The sequence below is a fragment of the Penicillium subrubescens genome, assembly GCF_028828155.1.
Source record: "Penicillium subrubescens strain IBT 31985 chromosome Unknown utg000002l_segment0_segment0, whole genome shotgun sequence".
NCBI classification, from domain to species: domain Eukaryota; kingdom Fungi; phylum Ascomycota; class Eurotiomycetes; order Eurotiales; family Aspergillaceae; genus Penicillium; species Penicillium subrubescens.
In genome coordinates, this window is record NW_026643152.1 from 7,166,289 (window position 1) to 7,187,399 (window position 21,111).

The 21,111-nt window shown below is 51.4% G+C and overlaps 7 protein-coding genes across 7 annotated transcripts; 2 read left to right on the plus strand and 5 right to left on the minus strand.

The window, feature by feature from the left end:
* Positions 1-240: 240 nt before the first annotated feature.
* Positions 241-1,767, minus strand: N7473_003915 (CCR4-NOT core DEDD family RNase subunit POP2; the record flags this gene model as incomplete). Its single annotated transcript, XM_057149855.1, has 2 exons — positions 241-1,176; positions 1,297-1,767. 2 exons carry the CDS (start codon positions 1,765-1,767, stop codon positions 241-243), a joined length of 1,407 nt encoding a protein of 468 aa, XP_057013509.1.
* Positions 1,768-1,987: 220 nt separating this feature from the next.
* Positions 1,988-2,305, plus strand: N7473_003916 (NADH dehydrogenase [ubiquinone] 1 beta subcomplex subunit 3; the record flags this gene model as incomplete). Its single annotated transcript, XM_057149856.1, has 2 exons — positions 1,988-2,085; positions 2,149-2,305. 2 exons carry the CDS (start codon positions 1,988-1,990, stop codon positions 2,303-2,305), a joined length of 255 nt encoding a protein of 84 aa, XP_057013510.1.
* A 497-nt stretch (positions 2,306-2,802) lies between these two features.
* Positions 2,803-4,338, minus strand: N7473_003917 (WD40 repeat domain-containing protein; the record flags this gene model as incomplete). Its single annotated transcript, XM_057149857.1, has 1 exon — positions 2,803-4,338. The coding sequence occupies one exon, from the start codon at positions 4,336-4,338 to the stop codon at positions 2,803-2,805; it is 1,536 nt and encodes a 511-aa protein (XP_057013511.1).
* A 240-nt stretch (positions 4,339-4,578) lies between these two features.
* N7473_003918 (uncharacterized protein) lies at positions 4,579-5,993 on the minus strand. The gene is made up of 3 exons (XM_057149858.1): positions 5,609-5,993; positions 5,193-5,544; positions 4,579-5,140 (listed from the first exon to the last, which is right to left on the minus strand). Exons 1-3 carry the CDS (start codon positions 5,833-5,835, stop codon positions 4,727-4,729), a joined length of 993 nt encoding a protein of 330 aa, XP_057013512.1. The 5' UTR covers positions 5,836-5,993; the 3' UTR covers positions 4,579-4,726.
* Positions 5,994-6,314: 321 nt separating this feature from the next.
* On the minus strand, positions 6,315-8,777 carry N7473_003919 (acyl--CoA ligase). Its single transcript, XM_057149859.1, has 6 exons — positions 8,192-8,777; positions 7,749-8,129; positions 7,413-7,685; positions 7,201-7,363; positions 6,824-7,146; positions 6,315-6,766 (listed from the first exon to the last, which is right to left on the minus strand). The coding sequence occupies exons 1-6, from the start codon at positions 8,465-8,467 to the stop codon at positions 6,440-6,442; spliced, it is 1,743 nt and encodes a 580-aa protein (XP_057013513.1). The 5' UTR covers positions 8,468-8,777; the 3' UTR covers positions 6,315-6,439.
* A 966-nt stretch (positions 8,778-9,743) lies between these two features.
* On the minus strand, positions 9,744-12,472 carry N7473_003920 (uncharacterized protein; the record flags this gene model as incomplete). Its single annotated transcript, XM_057149860.1, has 9 exons — positions 9,744-9,872; positions 9,944-10,294; positions 10,354-10,539; positions 10,591-10,628; positions 10,869-11,723; positions 11,785-11,912; positions 11,968-12,116; positions 12,189-12,343; positions 12,406-12,472. The coding sequence occupies 9 exons, from the start codon at positions 12,470-12,472 to the stop codon at positions 9,744-9,746; spliced, it is 2,058 nt and encodes a 685-aa protein (XP_057013514.1).
* Positions 12,473-14,785: 2,313 nt separating this feature from the next.
* On the plus strand, positions 14,786-20,285 carry N7473_003921 (putative Rho guanyl nucleotide exchange factor; the record flags this gene model as incomplete). The annotated part of the gene is made up of 4 exons (XM_057149861.1): positions 14,786-16,356; positions 16,400-17,858; positions 17,921-19,246; positions 19,299-20,285. 4 exons carry the CDS (start codon positions 14,786-14,788, stop codon positions 20,283-20,285), a joined length of 5,343 nt encoding a protein of 1,780 aa, XP_057013515.1.
* Between the last annotated feature and the right edge of the window lie 826 nt (positions 20,286-21,111).

The window sequence follows — 21,111 nt, forward strand, 5'->3', positions numbered from 1 at the left end:
AATCATAGAAATGTAAAGCATAAAAAGAAAAACACCGTACACCCTCCCGATACCCCGAAAAGAACACCTCCCCCATACGCACAGAAAGATCCCGACTCGAATGGTGGAACCTATGCAAAAGCGACAGGCGAGAGAGGACAATGCCGAAGAGATCGAAGGAAAAACCAGCACAGAGGCCTTGTGCTTATGTACATGCATCAAATCGTATCAAACCATCCTCCCATACCTTCCACGTTGATCCTATCGACCGGGAGTTGGGTAGCCGGAGTGATGTTGAGGTGTGTGGGAGTTATTGGGAGTGCTGGGAGTGCCGGCGGCGGAATAGATGGTGGCACCATTCAGATTCGGTGTTTGCTGAGCCATATGGTAGTTCAATGCCGGCATTTGACCATTCAGACCCCAGATCTGGCCTGAATACTTGCTTTCGTCAATCTTGCCATTGAAGACCACCTGGCGCATCTTCCAGTAGATCTCGCCAGTTACCAAGGAATCCGACCCAGCCTGGTGGGCGATACCCATCCGCTTGACACCTAGCTCGTCCGCAATGTCTTGGAGACCCGATTTTTGGCCGAGATTTGTGAGGATCTGTGCGGCGGTTTGTGTGAGGGGCGAGTCGTTCACTGCTTGGTTGCGACCGGCGTGCTTCATTAGGTACTTGATGTCGTAGAGAGACGGGAAAAAGATGGTAAGAAGTTTGTGGAACTCCTCTTCATTTTCCGGCAAGGGAGAGCAGAGCATGATCTTCATCAAGTAACCAAAGTCGTAGCCGGAGTGGAAAGAAACCCAGTGCACATCGTCAAGCAGCACGAGACCAGAGCTGATCAACAATGACCCAAATTCAAAGGGATCAATGCCGTTCTTTTCATGCAGGTTGAAATCAATGCCGGACTTTGCCAACATCGCCGTTGACTCCTGCGCATACATATCGCCTTCCAATGAGAACCGGAAGTTGAATTGCCATGTGCATGGCGCGGGCATCATTGCGTTGCCGTATGGTTGGCCATTTGAATCTGTAGCGGTGGCTGGCGGAACCTCTCCATCTTCATTGAACAGGGTGATCCCGAGCTGAATCATCTTCAGCAGATCGACGTTGCATCGCAGGGTTTGATAATGGTAGTCCGCCTTGTTCGTGAAAGAGCCGATCGGTCGCGCAACGATGCCTGGAAATTCGGTATCCTTTAATTGGTAAAGCACACAATCAGCATTGGTTTCTATAAAGCCACGGCGGTATCCGCCTCTTCTGCAAGAGATCTCTTTCCCCCGTAGGATTTGAGGTATCGGTGTTCAGCGCCTTACCATGCTGATATATGGGTATTTGTCCACTAGTTGTCTCAAAACGGCCATTTCGTGGGCCAGATTGTGTTTCCATACATCGCGGATCCGAGTCTTGACAGCGCCTCCCTTTGCATCGAGTGCTAGCCGCCCATCATGACCTTGACTTAGTTGCTGTTGTTGCATTTGTGCTCCACGCGCAAACCCCATCTGTGCGGCATGGCTGGCAAGTCCGGTGCCACCACCATCAGCACCAGCACCTCCAAACCCAGCGACTGACATGCCATTTGCTACGCCAGTACTAGGCAGCGTAAACGGGTTCATATTGGTAGTCGGATTTCCGGCGAAACCAGGGTGGCCACCGAGCGAAGGGGGAGGTAGAGCGGTGTTGGCTGGTTGGGCGTGAGCAGGATGTTGAGATTGAAGGTGAGCCTGTTGAAGCGTGTAGGGAGCGCCTAGGCCCTGGGGCCCGAATCTGCCAGGAGGAGGAGGCATTGTGGTGTGAGTTGAAGATTGCGCATGGATGTGAGGGTCAGTTTCGTCCCTCGAAAGGCGGGAGAGCTATCCCACTCCGTATCGGGTATAGCGTCCAGCCATTCTGCCAAGCGCACCGCTCCGGCTTCACGTCCTTCGCTTTCTGTGGCTTCACTCGAGATTCCTTGCGCTTTCCTTCCGCCTCTCGTTCTCCTCTCATCTCCTCGTCACATCCGCAATCATGCCAGCCCGAAACCCCACCGGCTTCGATATCGCCCAATTCAAGGCTGCGGCCTCTCCGTCCTCGGTCTACGCTAAGCGGGATCCCTGGGCTCGCAAGTACGCTCTCGATTACCCGGTCATCTAGGCAGGAATTGAACTTCATACTAACCTCTTTCTTAGCGAGACCTGGCGCTATACTGGTCCCTTCACCCGGTGGAACCGCTTCAAGGGCCTCTTCCCCGGCCTCGGCATTGCGACCGTCGCTTTCACTGCCTACTGCGCATACGAGCACCTCTTCCTGAAGGAGGAGCACCACCACGTCGAGGCCCACCACTAAATGTGGTTGTGTGTGAAGAGGAGTAGATGAGAAATCCGCCAACCGACGAACAATCGAGTGGAAAAAGAATACCCAAACCGACGAGACCGAGTCGTCTTATCCCAGCACGTGTCATAGAATCGGGTCATTGCGATGGCGGCAGTGGTGGCTTCGTCACCCTGAACAGTGTTTGTTGTTTCAAGGCAGACCTGTAACCTCCGTGTCATGGAGAGTGTCTTGCAGACGGCGCTATGGGTTGATTTGTCGAGTGTAAATAGTCTATGTTCAATTACTACAACAAGTCCTTTTTTTTGTTACTACCAACCGTTGGCCTGTTCATGTGATACTCGACAATGAGGTATTTGATTGACTATGCCAAACTATTGACTTTTCAGTTTAGCTGGGGTTCAAGGGCGCCACATTTTGAACCCAGATCCCCTTCTATGACTGGTGTAACATGATATCATAAATCTCCCAAATACACATGGGCAACACACCACTCTATGCAACTATTTCCTCTATTCCTCCTCAAAGATCAATGAGATACCATCGTCACCAGCAGTGACAATGCGCTTCCCATCGAATCCTTGGACGAAACCCATGATACCACCAGCCTGCTCGCCCTCTTCGTTCTCGGAAGCACCCATGTGTCCCCTCCACTCCTTCAGTAGACCCTGAGCAGCGGCGGTGGTACCACCACGGGCATCCCATCGCCGGACCACACCATCGAGTCCGACGGAGGTGAGCAGATATGAGCGTCCATGGCCTGCGGCAGTAGCAGCCGCAAGGGGGCCGGGACGGGGAGCCGCAGTCGGTGCCCGGCTTGATAGGAACTCGACCTTGACCACGGCAGCGCCTTCGTGAGCTTCCCGGATGTGGCGGCGAACAGCGAAGCGATGAGCAGCATCATACAGCGCAATAGAACCATCGACGGAGCCAGCAGCAAGAAGGGTGAGCGGGGGTTGGGAGAAGGAAAGAGTCTCGATGCCGTCTGACTGCGCCTGGAGATCGGCAAGGATAGTACCAGCAGCAGAAGTAGTGGCCGACTGAGCACCCTTGCCCTTCGCAGCCTGAGGACCGCCAGAAAGTCGAGGAAGACCAACGACCTTAATGTGACCCTCGGCACCACCCACTGCGGCGATACCACCGCCAGGCGAAATGGCGATCGAGTAGAGACCTCCCTCCACAGCGAATCGCTGATCTTCTGCAGTCAAAGCAACAACGACGTTGGTACCGGGGGATCCAGAAATACCAGCAGCAGCGGCAGCTCCGAAGACATCGTAAACGTAGAGACTTCCATCTTCAGACACGGTAGCAAGTAAGTTACCATCCGCTGTCCAAGCACCAGCAGTGCAGGACGCGGTGTGCTGGAAGAAACTCTGAACCATTGCGATGGGCTGCGAATCCGTAGCATCAATGCGGAAAACCCAGGCGCTACCATCATTGGCGCCGATAGCAATAACATTGCGCTTCTCCTCGTCACCCTGCTTGTAAGGGCAGACAGCAACCCAGTTAATCTCCTCCACCTCCTGGGCCTCGGCCACAAACTGCCAGGCTTCTCCACGATTCCTGGGCGAGGTATCCCGCCACACGCGAAGCTTGCCATCCAGACCCGCTGTCACGGCATATTCACCCGCAGGCTCGGTGAAAGCCACCGCATTGACGGTATCGCTGTGTCCATCCAATTTGGCCAGAGCGACCTGAGACTCACGCTCGCGCGGCTGGGGGTTTGATTCATAGCTTCGAGGGAGGACGGGCTTCTCGGGAGGCGTAGAGTCGAATATGTAGGCGGTATCGTCACCAGCGCCGGTCAGGACAATATTGTTGTGGACTGGGTGCTGTGCGACACAGAAGATCGAGTCCTCGTGGGCGTCAAAGTGTGCTGCAGAGTCGTTTTGGAAGGTGAGCTCTTCCTCAATGGTCATAGGCTGGTCCTCGTCTTCGCCTTCGGAGTCCATATGGTGGTCCTCATCACGGTCAAAGACCTCCTCGGCTTCGTCAGCGCCAATGTACATGTCCTCTTCACCCTCATGGCGGGGATCTTGTGACGACATGTTAGATGAATGGGTTTGAGCTTTGCAGATGCTCGGAACGATTGGTGAAATATCGAGTGGTCCAATCTAGGGACCTAGGAGGTAAATTTGGAAGACAAAAAAGAGCAGGTTCGTGTCTCCAAAACAAATCGAGGGCTCTATAGCCGGGTATCTCAGATTTTATCGTAAAGGGTGGCGGAATGGACGAGCTAAAGCTGATTCTTTTTTTTTCTGTCTACCTCCCCGCTTAGAAATCCGCATCCCCGCGGTCGGCAAACAGTGCAAACATCTTATCTCTTATCAATGGCTCGTTATCAACGTTATCGACAGCCCGGCCCGAATCAGGTCCATCACATCGAATCAACTATATCCTCAACTCGATCTAAAGTATACCAACACTTTTCACACCTTACCAATACTTGCCCACTTCAGTCATCCCATCTGTCATCCATCCCTCCGCAATCGTTGCATCATTATCAAACCCATGATCACCCTCATACCCCTCAAATCTAACATTGACCTCTGGCTTCTGCGCACCAAGCTCCTCGACAAACCGTTCACTTCCATAAAATGGGACTGCCGTATCTTGCTTTCCATGGAACAACCAAACAAAACCTGGCAACTTGGTCGCTCGGGAGATATTCTCAACTGGAAATACCTCTGACTGTCTACCGAGAAAGTCCAGGAATTTACCATTCTGGACAATTCGCACTGCTAGATCGCTTCTGTTTGTCTCTGCTCCTTTCTCCAGGCGTTTGTCGGCAGTGACAATTAGACCATCTGGTAGTTCACGGAGATGCTGCTCGACTTTGTCGAATGGTAGCTGTGGATTCATGTTCAGCTATGCTCTCGAACTATGTCAGATGCTCACGTACATGGGTTGAACCCCACATTGGCTTCTGATAGCTCTCGTCCCACCACCGATCACGTAAATGGACCATTGGGTATACTAATATAACAGCGGCGATGTTGGCCTCGGGATGGAGTAGCATGCTTTGCGCGGCAAGATATCCGCCGGCACTTTCGCCTGCTACAAGGACCTTGTCCAGGTCCGGCTTGATGGTAGAAGAAGGATAGCCATTCAGAAGGGCTGATTCAAAATCATGTTGTATCCAGGACCAAAAGTCGTTCAGATCGGACAGTATGTCGAGGCCATTGGACTCGGGCAGTAGCCGATAGTCCGGTGTGACCAGAATCGCTTGCCGAGAGATGGCCAATTCAAGGAGCCTGCTGAAGTGTCAATGACAGCTCTAGAAGTAGTTTCTGTCAGAGAGAGACCATAACTACTGACCATTTGGGAAACCAGTCGGTATATGTTCGTGACCCTCCCACCAAGAAGCCCCCATGGAACCGAACAATGACGGGTCTCTTTCCATGGGAGTCGTTCACCTCAGACAGTAAAGTCTTCGGAACAAGAATTGACAATGAAATATCGTGGTCACCCACAGTTTTATAAACAACGTCGTGGATCTCAAAGTCTTTAAAGAAAGTGGGATCGCTCGGGGGATTTCCGGACATGATGCTCGTGTTGAGCCTGCGAGGAGCCTGGATGATTGGATAGTAGGTGGCGCTGGTATAAGTAGCGGCTGAAAGTCTTGGTAAATCGAGCTCTTTGTATGACTACCTATCAGGAATCGAAGCGATGTATTATTGCACGATAAGATGGGGGGTAGATTGATACCCTGCAGGTAATGAGCTATGGGGTGATAGCGGGGTTTGTGCCGTGCCGCGCTCGGCCTAGTTGTCTTAGATATGCCGAACTGCATAATAGGGTATTCGAGGTATGTTATATCTGAATGTAAATACCAACTATCATTGGGGATATCGCCGCATATTTTTGCGAGAACTTTTGAAGGGGAAGACGGGCATTCGTCTCCAATCAAGCCACCAGCAGCTCGGTCTCACACAACAGAACCCAGTGATCAGGTACCTATGATTTGCATGTTAAAAACCTACTAGACGGGCGTCCGACGTTTCTTACGAGAATATCGCTCAAGGTCCTATATATCTGTATTCGTTCTATTGACTATACAACGTTCAAGTGTCCACACACATCCAAAATGTACTCTCGCTTGAACTCGGGACACAAATCGCGCAACAATGAAAAATCGAAAGGCCAACTCTAAATCTTGGCACCAGCCTTTCTCCTAGCCTCCTTCTCCTGATCACGCAACAAACGACGCAAGATCTTCCCACTAGGACTCTTAGGAATCACATCGATAAAGCGAACACCGCCCTTCAACCACTTGTGACGAGCCTTGTGGTCCTGAACGTGTTTCTTGATCGCTTCGGCTGCTTCTTTGTCGGAGCCGGCGGAAGCTGACTTCACGACGATGGCTTTGGGGACTTCTCCGGCTGCGTCGTCGGGAATAGCGATTACGGCACAGTCTGCTACGGCCGGGTGGGTGAGGAGGTGTGCTTCCAGCTCGGCGGGGGCTACTTGTAGACCCTGTTATGGAGGTTAGTTGGGATTTCGGGTTCTGGGGATGTATGTGGGAGAACGAACCTTGACCTTAATCAATTCCTTGATGCGGTCGACGATGAAGACGTGCTCTGTGCCCTTGGGACCCTTGCGGACGACTGCCTCGTCGCCGGTGCGCATCCATCCGTCTTCAAAGGTCTCCTTGGTAGCTTTGTCATTGTTCAGGTATCCCAGTACCACGCTGGGGGAGCGCACAACTAGTTCGCCCGGGGTATCGTAGGCAGTGATCTCCTGACCCTCGGCAGACATGATGCGGGCCTCGAACCCAGGGATCAAACAGCCGGAAGAGCCGAGCACGATATCGTCGGGATGCGTTGAGCTGACAACGGTACATGTTTCGGTGAGACCTGCGCAATAAGTGTCAGAACCTTATTTTAGCTTGAATCCCGATTAGCTCTTACCGTATCCCTGGCGAATGAGAACATTGGGGTAGATCTTTTGGAAATCGGCCGCAGTCTCCATACCCAAGGGAGCAGCTCCCGTGAAAAGAGTCTTCACGGAGCTCAGATCATACTTCGAACAGACGTCCTGGCTGCGGATCATGTTGATGATAATTGGAGGAACCTGCGAGTTGTTAGCTATCGCCCACAATCGGAAACTGGAGAAGACAAACCAGGAAGAGACTTGTGATCTTGAATTTCTGGATCGAAGTGAGGTATGACTTGAGCTCAAACTTAGGCAGGACGATAATTTGATCGCCACGGTAAGCACCCGCGTGACAGATAACGACCAAGGCGTAAATATGACTTTGCGGGAGCAGGCCAAGGCTGACATCGGAGTATACAGATCCATCCTTGGGTTGCTTTGCATCACGATGGCTCTTTTCGAATGCCTGGATCTGAAGTGTGTTTGCAATGACGTTCCGGTGGGAAATCATCACACCTTTCTAGATGGAGTATTAGAACAATGCCTGAGGATCAATCAATACGAATCCGATCGTGCAACGTACTGGCAGTCCAGATGTTCCACTGGAATAGCATAGGAATGCAGTGCGTCGTGCTCCCTCTCCAGGTCCCCACTTCAACGGCTCCAACGCCGGGAGCGACTTGCCAGCTTCGGCCAGCTGGCAAACGGACTTGAATTCAGTTGGGACCTTTGCGCCTCCGAGAATAGCTCCAGGCACATCGATCAAATAGACCTTGCTCTTGGGTAACCCAGCCTGGGCGGCACCGTCCAAAGCGACCGACAGCAGCGGAACACAGGTGAAAAGAGCCTTTGCGCCAGAATCCAAAATCTGGTGCTTCAACTCGGCGGCCGAGTATGCTGCATTAGCGGGCGAGATAACACCGCCTAGTCTGTGTACACCCCAGAAGAAAGGCAACGAGTCAATCTACCGAGCCAGGGGTTAGTTTGTTAACTCCTCCCTTGGTTGTGCCAATACTTTCCACGTACCGTGTTCACACTGAAGACGGCCAGTGTCTTGTCGAATTCCGTTCCCTGGTTGGGGGACCATCCAAATTCCTTCGCAAGACCGCGCGCAATGTGATCAACCCGGTCCACGACCTCGCGCGACGAGTACGTCTGGCCTGTCAAGCCGCATGTGTAGGGGTCTCGTGACTGCGCGTGTGGCACTCGTCCATACTTTTCATTCAGCATGAACTCGCTGATCGGGAGGTCGTCCGGGACATGGCCCAGCGGGCCGAATCGCTGGTCGGGCAGGAAGACCATTGTAACTCGGATGTGATTGTACCTCGGTGATGGCGTCACTCAATTGGAGATTGATGTATAAAGCGAGAACGAGAATGCGCGACTGCGAAGATGATTGCGCCCTGTATGTTCGCAGTGATGATTGGTCCAGACACTGACAATCCGCTCGACTTAACGTATACCGAATAAGGGGTTAGAAGAGAAAGTACCAGCGAAGAGGCAGGGTTGAAGGAATTAAGCAAAGGGGAAGGAATCCGGGGAATTCTCCGTGCGGGGAAGTCGGCAAAGCAGCGAGCTTGGTAAATAAAACAAGTGACCTCGAGCCCTCTCGTTAACTTCGGTTACTGTCCCTCGTTCAAGCCGAAAAGGGGTAGCCGCGGGTCCGATGATTGACCATTTGGAGGCCCGCAGACCCCGGGCCTTTGATAGGCTAGAAATTGGCCTGCTGGTGGTTCTCATCCAGCGTGGACGTCTCGGCAGCCAGTGTGGTGTGGGCGCATGACGCTAATCATGCCAGTTGTGCTAAATTTGAGTGGAGCACAAGCAGTTTTACCTCGGATGTGCAGCGACCGAGGGTGTTAAAGCTTAGAACTTGCTGTATGGCGGCGCCGACAATTATTATCATAGCAGCAGATCTAGAAAATCTGAGATGACGATCCCAGTCTTTGTAGTTCACTTGCCTGAAGCAAACTCACCGGGAATTTTATCATTGTCACCCCGGGTCTTTTGCTAATCACTGTGCTTGGTTAGGTATGCCAGTGTACTACTGTGGAAACGTAGATACCCGATCTACCTACTGTAGATTGAAGTCCACGCCTCCTCCTACTGACCCCGGATAAATAGTAGTAATAATGCTGCGATCTAGACGAACAGCTGATTAAAACATAACAAGCTCCATTCTCTTTACAATCGCCTCTCGCAGTGCGCAATTAAGGTGAGCTTGGCGTGCAGATCGTCCAGCGACTCATTCGACACTGTTACACTCGGCTTTCCTATTTGATCCTCAGCCGACTTCGGTATTCATGGTAGTAGTATCTTTGAGACATTCATAAACATATCATCATTAAGGGCTAAATTCGTAAAGACATTATCATTAAGACATTAAAAGCATTCGGTCAACAAAACATTGTCAACCTTCCATTGCACCCGTCCTCCGCAAAAAAACAGATAAAAAGAAATAAAACAACTCAAGGGTCCCTTGCAGGACTGGACCGTACGTAGAAGATACTCTTAACGTCCGGGAAGTGCTGAAAGAGGTGTCGCAATCTCCATAAAATGCTGACAAGCCCGATTGTCATCACTGCCCGTCGTAAATTTGATTGTCCTGGAGCTTGAACTCGCCCTTCTGGAGGTCCGCTTCATTCTTTGATTCGATGTATCGCGCAGTCAGAGCAAATCGTAGCCCTTTGTCGGGCTCCACCGAATGCTGTTGTTATAGTAAGGTTGTTAGTCAAATGACACCACTTAATGCATAGTTATCCATTGAAGGTGACGAACCTCGTAGTACTTCTGCAACTCTGCTCCATGCATCACGACCAGGTCCCCATGTTTCAGCTCGAGCGTCAGCAATTTCGGAGGCTGTTTAGTATTCGAGCGTTGAAGCATAGCCTTGCGCCGCTTGTTGTAGACATCATTGGTGATTCTGTCCGCTTCAAAATCTTTCTTGAGGGATCGCCGTTGTTCTTCTTTGATGCAACGTGGCAGAACGGGATCACCCGGTGTTGGGATATTGGAGTTGCTGACTCCAAAGTAGTATTTGCCTTTCATCCGGATGTACATTCTTGACCGGGTTCCCAAGGAGAGGGTCGCAATTGTCGGGCCCAGAGCGCTTTCACCGTCATCGTGAAACTATAAGCCGCATGTCAGATCAATGCACACACACTGTTGTTGAGAAAAGTTCGACCCACCCCGATCTTCATGTTTTTAAAATATCCAAGTGCAAGCAGCTCATTGGGAGGCTGATATTGATCACCCGCACGCGTGACGGCATTGTCAGTCGCCCAGGACAGGCGGCCCAAAGCAGTAAGGATTTCTGCAGGGGCATCACTGAAAGCCTTAGAGTCCACCGAGACCACGTACTTGTAGGGAACGCCCTATGTTCAAGTCAGTAATCTATCTCTAAGCTTTGAATTTTCGTGACTTACATAGTTGACCGCAAAGTGACAAGTGAGAGTCCCTTTCACTATGTGGATTGTTAGCATTGTTCTGCCTTGTGTCGCTTGAAAGGAAAAAATCAAAAATACCACGAGTGCAATATTGGCGTTTAGATGATGATGATTCAGCTTTCTTAGCTGTGCCGGCTTGGCCTTCACCAGCTTAGCTCTCACCCGCTTAATATTCACCCGCTTGGGTGTTGCGGGTTTAGCTTTCGCCAGTGTGGCTTTCGCCGGCTCAGCTCTTGCTTTGTCGCTTGCATGCTCACCTTGAGCTGATCCAAGTGGGTAGCGTCTCAAACCAAGATCCAGCTTCTGAAGTTGGCCGAACATATCGTTCGGGCCATCCGTACGCCCATTGATACTGGCGTTTGAAACGAAGTGTGTGATTAAGCCAACGCCTGGGAGCTGGTAGGTGCGTACTTCGTATGGCTTGAGGGAGTCCTTGTCGACAACTGGTTCAAGCTTGCCTTCCATTTGCCTTGAGGTGTACGGCTTAACCCCATCGAGAACCGATTCAAGAGGAATCTCCCGCATCTTTCTCACAACCTTGTAGCAACAGGTCTCTCGAGGGCCCCGAGAGAAATCGTTTGCGCAGTCCCAACTGTCCCAGGTGACACGCTGAATGCACTTTCGGCATTCGGGACACACAATGCCTCGCCATTCCTCACGATCGGCAATTCCTTCCAATGGCTCGGTATTTCGGTCCACGATTTTGGCCAAGGGACCAGGGTTTGGGATATCCGGACCTCTGGGGTGGCGGTAGTCGAGGAAATCAGGGTGAAATTCGAAGTCCTTGGGCTCGGTATCTCTGAACTTCCAGAACTTCGAGCATGATTTCTCGAGACATGTCCACCCAGGTCGGACGTAAATCTGCACGCTTGATTTGCCGCACTGCCCGCACTTCTGGCTTGGAGGAGGTTGATTTGAATGGCGAAGTGGGAGAGACTCATCGGACCCCTGCTTTGTCCACCAGCCTTTGGTCGACAAATTCAGTTTCTCCAAACGGACTCGGTAGCCTGCATACTTTCCCATTTTCTCCATCCATACATCTGTGATGAGGAACCAGTCCATAACACAGTACCGGTGGGGAATTTCGATTCTCAGAAGTGTATTGTTCGAACCTGAATGCATTTGGTATGTTTAGAATCCCCTCAAAGTGCCGAGAAGAATATAATGGCTTACCAATGACAACCCCCACAGGCTTTTGTTCTTGAAAACTAGCCATGATCGATGTGATGATCACACCATTTGGTGATTGGTCCATTTTGAGGTGCAGGCTCCCGGCTTGGTCTTTCTCGCAACCTCCACCCCTACATGAAGTCAGCAATTGCACCTAACAAGAGGAAATATATGTCTCAGACTGACATGCGAGTAATGAAGACTTCGTCATTCATAAAAGAGCGGTCGCCATTATCACCGTCCAACAAGAAGCCAGTGCATTTCTTTTCCTTGTGAGCGGCTCCGCCTTGCATAGAGCGGTACCACTCAAGAGCATCAGTGAGCTGTTGGCGAGTCTGTGACCGTTAGCAAATACACCTCGGTAATATGTGAGATGAATGCAAGAGGCTTAGGGGATGTATACGAACATTGGCCCAAATAGGAGGTTCTCCTCGGCGTTGTTGGACTTCATCGGTACCCTTTTCAACTTCATCGATATCTTGCGCAGAATCCTCTGTAGTGGTTGAATGTTGGGTCTCGGATGGCTCTTTCATTCTCTTTCTGGTTCTCATCGCAATTGGCTCTGTGAGGAATTCAAAGATCAGACAAGACCCGGTAGCACTAATTCGGAAAAGTGAATGTTACCTGTTTCTGGAGCCAGTCGCTTCGATCCCTCCGACAGAGAGACCGGGCCCAACAAAGTGAGCGGCATGCTGTAACTGAAACTGCCTGTCTAGTTAGTGAACAGTGAACGACGTGAGCGATATACTACTTGCCAAGAAGTAGTAACAGGACTGTATGTAATACCTAAAACGAAGGAGAGAGCGATCTCGGATGAAATTGGTATTAAGGTCAGTTGGTGGAAGCGCGTCGGTAGCCAATGAAGGTCCAAGACAACGCGGGAAGTGGGTAGATGGCGCACTCAGCGTGGGCGAAGTCACGTGGTGACCTTTGCCGAAGCCTGGCAGTATACACCGCCTTTCTCTCACTAATCTGTTACTGTCGGCTCACCGTCTTTGCCATCTTGACCGCCTTGGCTGCCTTTCAGTATAATAGAGAGGGTCTACATAATAACAATGTTCAATTGTCTAAACATGCAATTGATTTAGTAATTTGCTATTTTAGCTATTTCAAAGATATATACTATTACCGCGAAACAAAACTCCCTTAGTACAGTCTCTGGTAGATATACTAACTACATCCTAGTGGATCGTAGGGCAATAAGGTACATTCTGTTAGGTATTGACGGCTAGGTAATACAAGTACATACAAAAGATACAATTAGACTATGTATAGTATAGGGGAAGACTTAAGTGCCAAGTGATCAATGGATCCCGATTTAAAGTGATAATATGTTGATTCTAATATGTCTAGGGAGAAATTTAGCTTCCGCTCCTCTTATGAGAGTTTTCTCGGAATAAACTGACCTTAAGAGGATATTTCTAAAGGTATCTACATTTAGTCATTAAGCCCTAAGCAGGTCCTCATCCATGACTCCATTTTGCACCCAGGGTCAGTAATAAGTAAATTGAATCAGTATATATCTATTGCAGTTCCACTTCGCATCTATGTCACCTTAGACTGACCTTCAAGGCAGTCTACTATTCTAATCATTCATCTTAAGTGTGCAAAAAACCCCCTCTATTGTAACATGGCACCAAGTCCCAGGGAATGTCGAGATCCATCAACACTGGTCAACCCTCATCCTACGAAGATATATTTCGTATCCAACCTTAGTTCTTAAACATGCGGGTATGAAGGAGATGGGTGATCTGCCCTTAAGACTACACGTGGTCGATTGATAGCCCTGAGAGATCAAGGATGACAGTACGGAGTACATCTTCTCGAAAGACTGGTCTCTCTATACCCCGGGTTTCCCCATATGGAGTTCAAGAAATCAAGGACCCTTTAGCTGAAGTCAGTGGCTGGCCCCGTGCCGGCGTCCACACGCAAATTCGTTGAAGGGACCGTGACTGGTGGGCCGCAAGAGTGGCTTAGCCTCTCTAGTCTCAGCCTTGCAACGGCGACAGAAATGACGGTGGGGCCAATTGGCTATTGGGAACAGGTCATCGGTGATCCGTCCATTAATGGTCAGTGGTGCAGGGTGTGCGCATGGCAAATACCCTCTCGGCGTATCTAAGACATGATATGAATTTGACCATTGAAAGACAGTAGGAGACTCGAAATTAGGCGAGGGTTTGTGATAAAAAGGGGGGCTTTCGCGGGATATATATTATTACCTAGCGATATTGCTGTTGATGGTCTTTGGTACACATGGATTGTCCCGGAAATTTACCACGGACCCGGAGGTACCTCATGGAAGTACTTGTACCTTGGTCTTTAGTCATAGAAGCTTGGAGGCTCAATAAAACCCCCCATGAAAATAGACCCTAAACAAATCTCCCCATAGGAGCTGGATAGCGTGCTTTACACGTCATCGGCCAGTTGTGCAGTCAGAAACGTCCGCCGCAGGTGTACTACTCTGCCCGTCATCGTCCCTTTAGAATGGAAAGAAGAAGACCAAGACGAAGGAATTGGCAATAGAATGGATGCAGTTGAAAGAATCTTGATCATGAATATTTTGCATGTTATTCGGGATTGATAGTGTAGTGTTGTTAACCCCAGACCCTTAACTAAGTCCAAGTCCCAAAACCACGGTAAACCTCCCAAGCCCAAGGACCCGTGCCCAAGACAGCCCTGGACTTGAACCACCACTCGAATAATATCTCACTTTCCCCCCATATCACTTCTCTCCTCCGCATTCCTCCTCCTACCCTTGGCTCTGTCCACCCTCTTCTTCACTACCGTCCTTCGTTTCGCAGGGGATGCTCACCGCACGCTGCTGCTTTCCGGCAGTTCGTCATTCGTCCGCGTCCCCCTCATTTGGGCGAGTCTGAAATTGCGATTTTACCCTGGGGCTTGCCGACTACGCTTAGGTTGCCGGTCTTGCTCGACACTTGCGCTGGACTTGGAAAGTGTCGCATCGATTCATTCTCGGGCGTGGCCCCTCTGGCCCATCTCAGCGATGGCGGATCCTAATGGTTACCAGCCATACTATGGTCAGCCTGGCAACCCTCCGGCCACATCCCAACCCGCGACCGGTCGCTACGAAACCTACCTCCTTCAGCAGAACCCCGCTCAGAACCAGCAGTTGCCGAGACGTATGCCAAGCTACAATGCCGGTGACGACTCGCAGATTCTCAACACATCACGGGTCCAGAATGCGCGACCGACCGACACAAACGCGAGATACGCGGTACATAGCAGTGGATATGGGGGCGGCGCGGGGCAGGGAGGCTACAATATTGCTCCAGGGGGATACGACGATGATCGCGAATCGTCAGTGTTTTCGCGCACGCCATCTGAGCAGTCGCAAATGTCGCCTACTCGCGCCTCCTCGCACACGAGCGTCTCTAGCTATGGGTACCGATACCCTGCGTCTTCCGGACAGCCTGCATACAACCCTCAACAATATGGCTTGCCGCAATCACAGACCCAACCGAACCTCAGTTATAACCCCTCAACCTATACTGCCCCCAGCAATAATGCGCCTTATACGAATTCCGCCTCGAGTCATCAACCTTATAACCCCGCGGCGTATCAGTCGTCTGCAGTTGCGGGTTTGAGCTCACCAGTTCTCGCGCGACGACCGAGCGAAGCCTCGCCTTATGGACCGACATCTCCCACGCCGCAGTCTTATGGATTTGCCTCGCAACAGCAGCAGCCACCGGTACCACCTCCTCGTGGAGCAGACCACCCGTACGGAAGTCGACCCTCTCCATATGGTGCATCACCCGTGATTTCAGGCCAGCCGAACTCGATCAATGCCTCCACCTCATACCAGCCGATTTCATCGCCGACCGCGAGCAGTTTTGCAACGTCGAACTCCCCATCCAGCGCCTATAACCCGTCGTCTGCGTCCCGTCCTTATTTCCCCGTTGCGGCCGGGTTTGGCTCCGACTCACCATACCCTACTCCCACCATCCCCCCATTGGGCAGCGGCTATGAAGAGCAGCCACCGGAGCCGCCAGCCCATCAACCCCAAGGGAATGGATTTTATGGCCAAAGAATGGGTATACCCCATTCGGCTTCTGCGCGGACCCTTCCCACACCTCCTGTGCAGCACGACCTACCGATTCTGCCTCCTAGGCGAACAGAAACCTTGAACAGACACCCACAAGCCCGGCCTCTGCCTGGCCCACCTGTAGATGCCGAGCCTGATTTGAATGGACCTCCGCGGCCAGGCAACGTACATAATGACGAATTGATGAAGGAACTCGAAACAGCAGTGATGGACACGCAGGCAACGTTCACACGCCGCCACAGCTCTAGGACGTCGCACAATGGCTCGGGATCGCACGTGCGTCTATCACCAGACGAGCAGCATACCCATACCAACGGCAACATCTCTGAGTTCCAGATCAACTACGGCGCCTATAGTGATGACAGTGAGGCAGAAGCAGAAGCAGGGCTTGCGATGTTGCGCATGGCAGAAGAGGAAGAGCAGGCCCGACAGGAGCGGGAGCGCATGCAAGGCCGTTCACGACGGGAGACAAATGCTTCGGTGATGAGCTCTCGCTCACATGGCTCTCAAGCGTCAGCCCGGGGACCGTCGCCGCAACATGCATCCTCAAGACAGCCATCTCCCCCGGGGGCCTTCACCGCACTCGATGCCTCAGGAAGATGGCGAGTTTATTGGCCATGATCTTGCTCTGTATGAGGGAGGCTACCAGGGAAATCTTCATTACGGAGAAGAGCACAGTTCTGAAGAGTACTCGGAAGCCGCGACGGGCGGGGGATTCCAACGCACTCATGATTCTTTCAGAAGCTCCGACTTGTCCCCCGATGAGCGTGGAGAATACTATGATGACTATGAACACCCGCAAATTGCATATGAGTATGCGAATCGTCTGCATCATCTCCCTTCAGACGCCCGCGTGGATGCTGGAGGTACTGGTGGTCTGTCCGCGCCTGGACATTATGGCCGACGAATGAGCTTCGATTATGGCGAAGATGCCGAAAGCCCGTACGAGCAGCCGCAGCAAGAGGGATATCAATCGGGCGACGAAAGCCCCCATGGCGGCGTGCCTGAAGATCTCTTCTTCCACCCCGGAATGCGCCCACTACCGCCCGCGCCAGTCGAGCCTGCCGGTGGTGCCGACCTGTACAGCCACCTGATGCCCGCAGGCACCTACCGACCCCCAGAGCAGGACGAGATGCAGGGTCAAGAACAGTATAGACACCCCTCTTCCATCGCGACGTCCGTGGACCAGTATGGAGAGCAATTGCTCAGTCCATCTCAAGTTCCGCGGTCGTCATCTCTATCGACCCCCATTGGACCTCGTACTGATGCACCTATCAGGTCAAAGACCGATGCGGACCGCGTCAAGTACAAGCAGCAACAGGAATATCTCTGGCAGCTACAGCAGAAGGAGCTGCCCAAAATTGATCCGAGTGAGGCGACTGCTTCTGTGGCTTTGGATCTACCGGCTATTCCCGCTGCGCGGCGCAAGAAGTTCAATCCGACGAAGCTGTCTTCGGAGCAATTCAAGAAGTGCACGGAGCCATGGGCGCTAAGCTCCATTATGGCCTGGATCAAGGATCTTAGTCAGGATGAGACTGATCTCCGCGAGCAGGCTATTGCCGATGCGATCGTGGCGCTGTTCACCCACAAGGTGCCGACGATGAATAGCGCAGATGCTGAAACTCTAGCAGCTCGGGTAGTGAGCAGCATGCTCAAGGAGGAGGCTTTGGTTAAGGAAGAAGAGTGGGTCAAGTTCAGCAGTGGACGTATTTCTGGTGTTTTGTTCCAGATTACGGGAACTGGATGTTATTCGCCTAGGCTGCATGAACAGGAGATGCACATCCAGGATACGGACTCAACGGGACGTTGCTACTCTCATCACTGTATGCGAACGTTGAAGAAGGTCAATCTCAAGGCGCAGATGATGGCACCACAGAAGAAGATAGAGGACTGGGTGACTTTCTACAAGGTGCCTAAAGAAGTATGGGAATCTCATCCGAAGAAGGAGATTGACCGCCAGAACAACCTGCATGAGATTGTGACTACGGAGGACGCCTATATTGGACAACTAGACGTCTTACGAGAGCTCTACCGTGATCAGCTGGCAAACATGAACCCCCTATCATCCCGGCCAAGCGATTGAACAAGTTCTTGACCGATGTCTTTGGCAAGGTCGATGCCGTGAAGAAAGTGAACGAAGATTTCCTCCTGGCACAGCTCAAGTATCGTCAAAAGGAGCAAGGCCCCTTTATTGGCGGATTCAGTGACATTTTCCGCGAATGGATTCGCAAAGCGAAGAATGTCTACATTGACTATGCTGCGACGTTCCCCCACGCCAACCACTACGTGCGACGTGAGTCTGACCGCAACCCGCAGTTCAAGGCTTTCTTGAACCAAGTCCGTGAACATAAGCTGTCCAACCGGTTGAGCTGGGACACTTTCCTTAAGGCTCCGATTACTCGCATTCAGCGGTACACACTTTTACTTGGCACCGTGCAGAAGAATATGGTCAAGGACTCGGAGGAGAAGGCCAATCTGGCGCAAGCCATCGAGGAGATTAAGGTTGTTGCGTTGGAGTGTGACAACAAGGTCGGCGAGCAGAGCAAGAAGACTGATCTGATGGATCTTGCCAGCAAGCTCCAGCTTCGACCAGAGATGAAGAAAGAAGTCGAGCTCAATCTGGACCACATGGGCCGCGAGATCGTCTTCCGAGGCGATCTGCAGCGACCCGGTACACGAACTCGATTCCTTGTCGACACCCATGCTATCCTTTTCGACCACTACTTTGTTCTGGCAAAGTCATTCACTGCACGAGATGCACGAATCGGCAAGTACGAGCGGTATGATGTCTCAAAATTGCCCATCCCCATGGACCTCTTGGCGCTGGAAAGCACAAACGACGACCCTATGGTGAAGTCATCCGTCAGAGGTGTTGCAACCATGACCCCTGCCCAAGGGGCCGTCAGCCCTCTTACCCACACAGGTGGCCCTTCTGCTAATGGCGCTGGGGTGACCCTTGACTCGAAAGACGACAAGATCTTGTATCCCTTCAAAATCAAACATCTCGGCAAGACTGGAACCTACACGCTCTATGCATTCTCTGCGAATAGTCGTATCGAATGGTGCCAGAAGATCATCGAAGCCAAGACCAAGCATGCCGCAGCCTTGTTTTCACAAAACGCCGAGCCTTTCAGATTGCGGGTTCTTGCAGATACCGCGTTTGCACACTCGGATCATACGCATGGATCGAAGAGTGTTATGATCAAGGGCACTCCGCTTCACCGTGCTATCAAGGAAGTTGAGAAGAAGTATGAGGCTGGGTCTAGACCTCCGCCCGTGTGCAAGACTCCTGTGAACTGTGCAACTGTCTTCCAGCAGCCTCCTGGCAGAATGATGTGTGCTATTGGTACCGATTTTGGAGTATACATGTCTGATCTCAGTGACCCGCGTGGTTGGAAAAGGGTACGTGTTTCTTCTCTATTATTTACGGTTACTCGCTAACTATGGCTATCAGGCTATTCCCATCATGCGGGTCACACAGGTGGCCGTCTTCGAGGACTTTAACCTCTTCTTGTTGATTGCTGATCGCTCACTGATCGCTTACCATCTTGACGTGGTGTGCCCTGCTAGTGGCGTTCCATCACAGTCGCAAGACTCTGCGCGTCGAGCTCCGCAGAAGCTCTCTGGCAACCGAGAAGTCGGCTTTTTTGCCGCAGGCCGTATGAAAGACCGCTACTTGGTCCTTTACAAGAAGCGTGACGGCCTGTCCTCGACGTTCAAGGTTCTCGAACCCATCCTCCAAAAATCATCGTCCAACAAGAGTCGCTTCTTCCAATCCCGTCGCTCCCAAACCGAGTTCTTCCGCGAGTACGACGAATTCTACATTCCCGCCGAGTCCTACGGAATCAACATGTTCCACTCCTCCCTTGCCATCTCTACTCAGCGCGGCATTGAAGTCCTCACCCTGGACAAGAAGCAGTCTTGGTCTGTCCCCGACTTCCGCTCCGCAAACGTCGACGCTACAGACACCCTCCACAGCATCGCCCAGCGCATCAAGGATCTTCGCCCGCTGGGTATGTTCCGACTCAGCGAAAGCGAGTTCTTGGTTGCGTACCAGGAATGCGCAGTGTATGTCAACAAGCACGGTGACGTGTCTCGAAGCGTGGTCATGGAGTTTGTGGGTAGTGCGCACACTGCTTGTCTACATGGCAAGTTCCTCATATTGTTCAATGAAGACTTTGTTGAGGTCCGCAATGCCATGAACGGCCGTTTGAGACAGGTCATCCCGGGCCACGGTGTGGTTTGTCTGGACGATGGAAGCAAGTTGCCCGGCTCGTTTGGCCAGGCTGCCGCTGGGAATATGAGTGGCTTCTCGGGTACCGCTAATGGTGCTTCGCCGTCGACTGCCGGGCATACTGTGAAGATCTGCATGCAGCATCCTGCGTATGAGCGTAGTCAGATCGTGCTCGAGTTGGTTGAGAATGAAGGGCAGAAGGAGTAAAGTACCTCTGTCTCATACACCCATCCGTTCAGGGCTCACTATTCTTGGCGCCCTCATGCTCGAAGCCTCTTTACTCCACATCCTCTCTTTTTATTTTACCTAATCTTCCTGTTTCTTCCCTTCCGTCCTCCAAATTCTGACCATCTGTTTCCCACTTACCCCCTCCCTCTTGGTCCGTGTTTCTGAACCAATTTCTTTCAGTGTGGGAGGTATCTCTGCGATGTTTCTAGCATGTATGGGCGCTTGGTCCTCCCTCTCCAATTACTTTCATACTGCGTTGCAAAGCGCTGTTTCGATGCCATGATTGTACATAGAAATTTCAGTGTGCCATCTAACGACTCTAATGATTTGATCACCATATTGCATATAATTTGTTGAACTTGAAACCATTGTTCAATTACTATTCTTTTACGTTTCAATGTCTCATCTAAGCAGTGATCTTAAGGTAATTCGTCTCAAGGTAATTCGTCTCAAGGTGCATTGTGTCGGGACCGCCATCCGTGGACAAAATCTGTTTCTGGATGTCGAGCGTGGGCATGTTGGAACGTTGAACATTATGCTTTGAGACAGGTCTAGTATCTGATCGTTTGACTTCCTCCCTTTGAAATCTCCGGCTTTCTATCGTATTAATATCGCAATCTGTCCTATCTCCAATCTCCCTCTTTATCCTTGTCAATTTTGAATTCATTATTGCCTCTGCAGTTATTTTCGACATCCCTTCGCAGTTAAATTCTGTCTTCTTGCAACCATGTCGCAAAATATGCAATATATTCGCAACCCACTTGATGTCTACATCATCAGCCCAGCTGATGCCTACCTTCTAGTT